The sequence below is a fragment of the Melampsora larici-populina genome (assembly GCF_000204055.1).
Source record: "Melampsora larici-populina 98AG31 unplaced genomic scaffold MELLAscaffold_12, whole genome shotgun sequence".
In the NCBI taxonomy this organism is placed as follows: domain Eukaryota; kingdom Fungi; phylum Basidiomycota; class Pucciniomycetes; order Pucciniales; family Melampsoraceae; genus Melampsora; species Melampsora laricis-populina.
Window position 1 is genome coordinate 40,138 of NW_006768776.1, and position 1,543 is coordinate 41,680.

The window sequence follows — 1,543 nt, forward strand, 5'->3', positions numbered from 1 at the left end:
GCATATCCCCCACTCAATACCGCAATTGCTCCACAATTTTTTGCAATTGTGGAGCAATTGTGTAGCAATTTTTGGCTGCGCAATGGCCCCGCTATATGTAGCGGAGCCTGCGCTCCGCACTAAGAGGGCTGCAAATTCACATAGCGGAGTGAGCGCTCCGCAACGGGCCAGGTCCAGGGCTTCTCCGCTATATAGCACAGAAATACCCTATGCCCAGGCGGCTGGGGTACACCTTCCTTTTACCTTCTCAATATTTCGTCAGACTCACAATTCACTACTTTACCTAATAGTTTTCAACTACAATCAAGTACTTTACGTAATCTATTCATTCACCCCATTTCACTACACTCCATGGTCCATTACGACAGAACCAGAATGGACAAGTTCAACTACGCTAGAACCAACACTTGGGAGACTCTTCGAAAGGTGGTTGACAACTGTCTGACAATCTTTCCTATGCTCACAGTCACCTGTGGTCCTAATCGATTTCAAATCATCATAAAGTACGTCCTTATTGGGTTTGAATTCTCTAACTTCGCTGATCTGAAGTAAAGTAACCATCTTATCTGAACTACATCGCCATGGTTTCTTCCAAAAACTCGTCGCAATCACAATCACAATCACATAGCTCTACTTTGCTTCAAGTTCTGGGTCAGAAATTAACTGTCCCTTCCAGAAACCTGCAACCACCCAGCCCTGCTCGCCTCCAAGCAGGGTTTGTGATTCCCCCAAAGGATTCCCGTACCACTGTTTCTCAATCACCGACACCTAGTGAGAATGGTTCACCCAGATCCAAGATTGTTCCTAGTCAGACTGCATCTCCTCAACCTCGGGAGCATCGGACAATCCTATATCTTCTGATAATGATCACATGATAATTATCAGCTGATAATACATGACAATACTGTGTTTGTCTACAAACATAACAGTATTTCCGTAGTGACCCGAGCCTGATTATGCTGCGCACGGGGCTCGCTAGCGCTGTGCTACCCTCCATTCAATACCTCCTTCAACCCATAGCCCTCCTACCTTTGCCACACAACTTGTCCGTTGCCCTCCCTTTTTTAATTCGCTCAATGTTCAAACAAATGCAACAAACCCACAAGTTCTCATTCAAATCAAAACATTTTGACTCAAGCATCACATCAGACGATCACAGACAAATTAGAAGACAAACGAGCAAAGTTAATCAATTGCCATACAATTCTCGCATTACGTGGTTCAATTATCTATTCCAAGATAGGAAGACCAGCACTCTCTTGTCATTTGGCTTCCATGTGACGGTTAAATTTCCTCAAACATAATTGGATTCATGAAAAACTTGAAGACAAATTTGAGCAATCAATCTTTCCTTGCATCGATAATCTTAGGTACCAAAAAACAATCAACTCTCATATCCTCTTGCTTTGATATATACATCTATGTACCTTCATTTTGAAAGATTATACAGGCCTACTTATGTATTCATTTTTAAATCACCTACTTCGATTTCTGATCTATCTCATCAATCATCATCAAACTATCATTCAAACCAATTTGTATT

General features: G+C 42.1%; 1 protein-coding gene across 1 annotated transcript; it reads left to right on the top strand.

The window, feature by feature from the left end:
- Positions 1-351: 351 nt before the first annotated feature.
- Positions 352-875, top strand: MELLADRAFT_84871 (uncharacterized protein; the record flags this gene model as incomplete). The annotated part of the gene is made up of 2 exons (XM_007408262.1): positions 352-503; positions 629-875. The coding sequence occupies 2 exons, from the start codon at positions 352-354 to the stop codon at positions 873-875; spliced, it is 399 nt and encodes a 132-aa protein (XP_007408324.1).
- Positions 876-1,543: the final 668 nt, after the last annotated feature.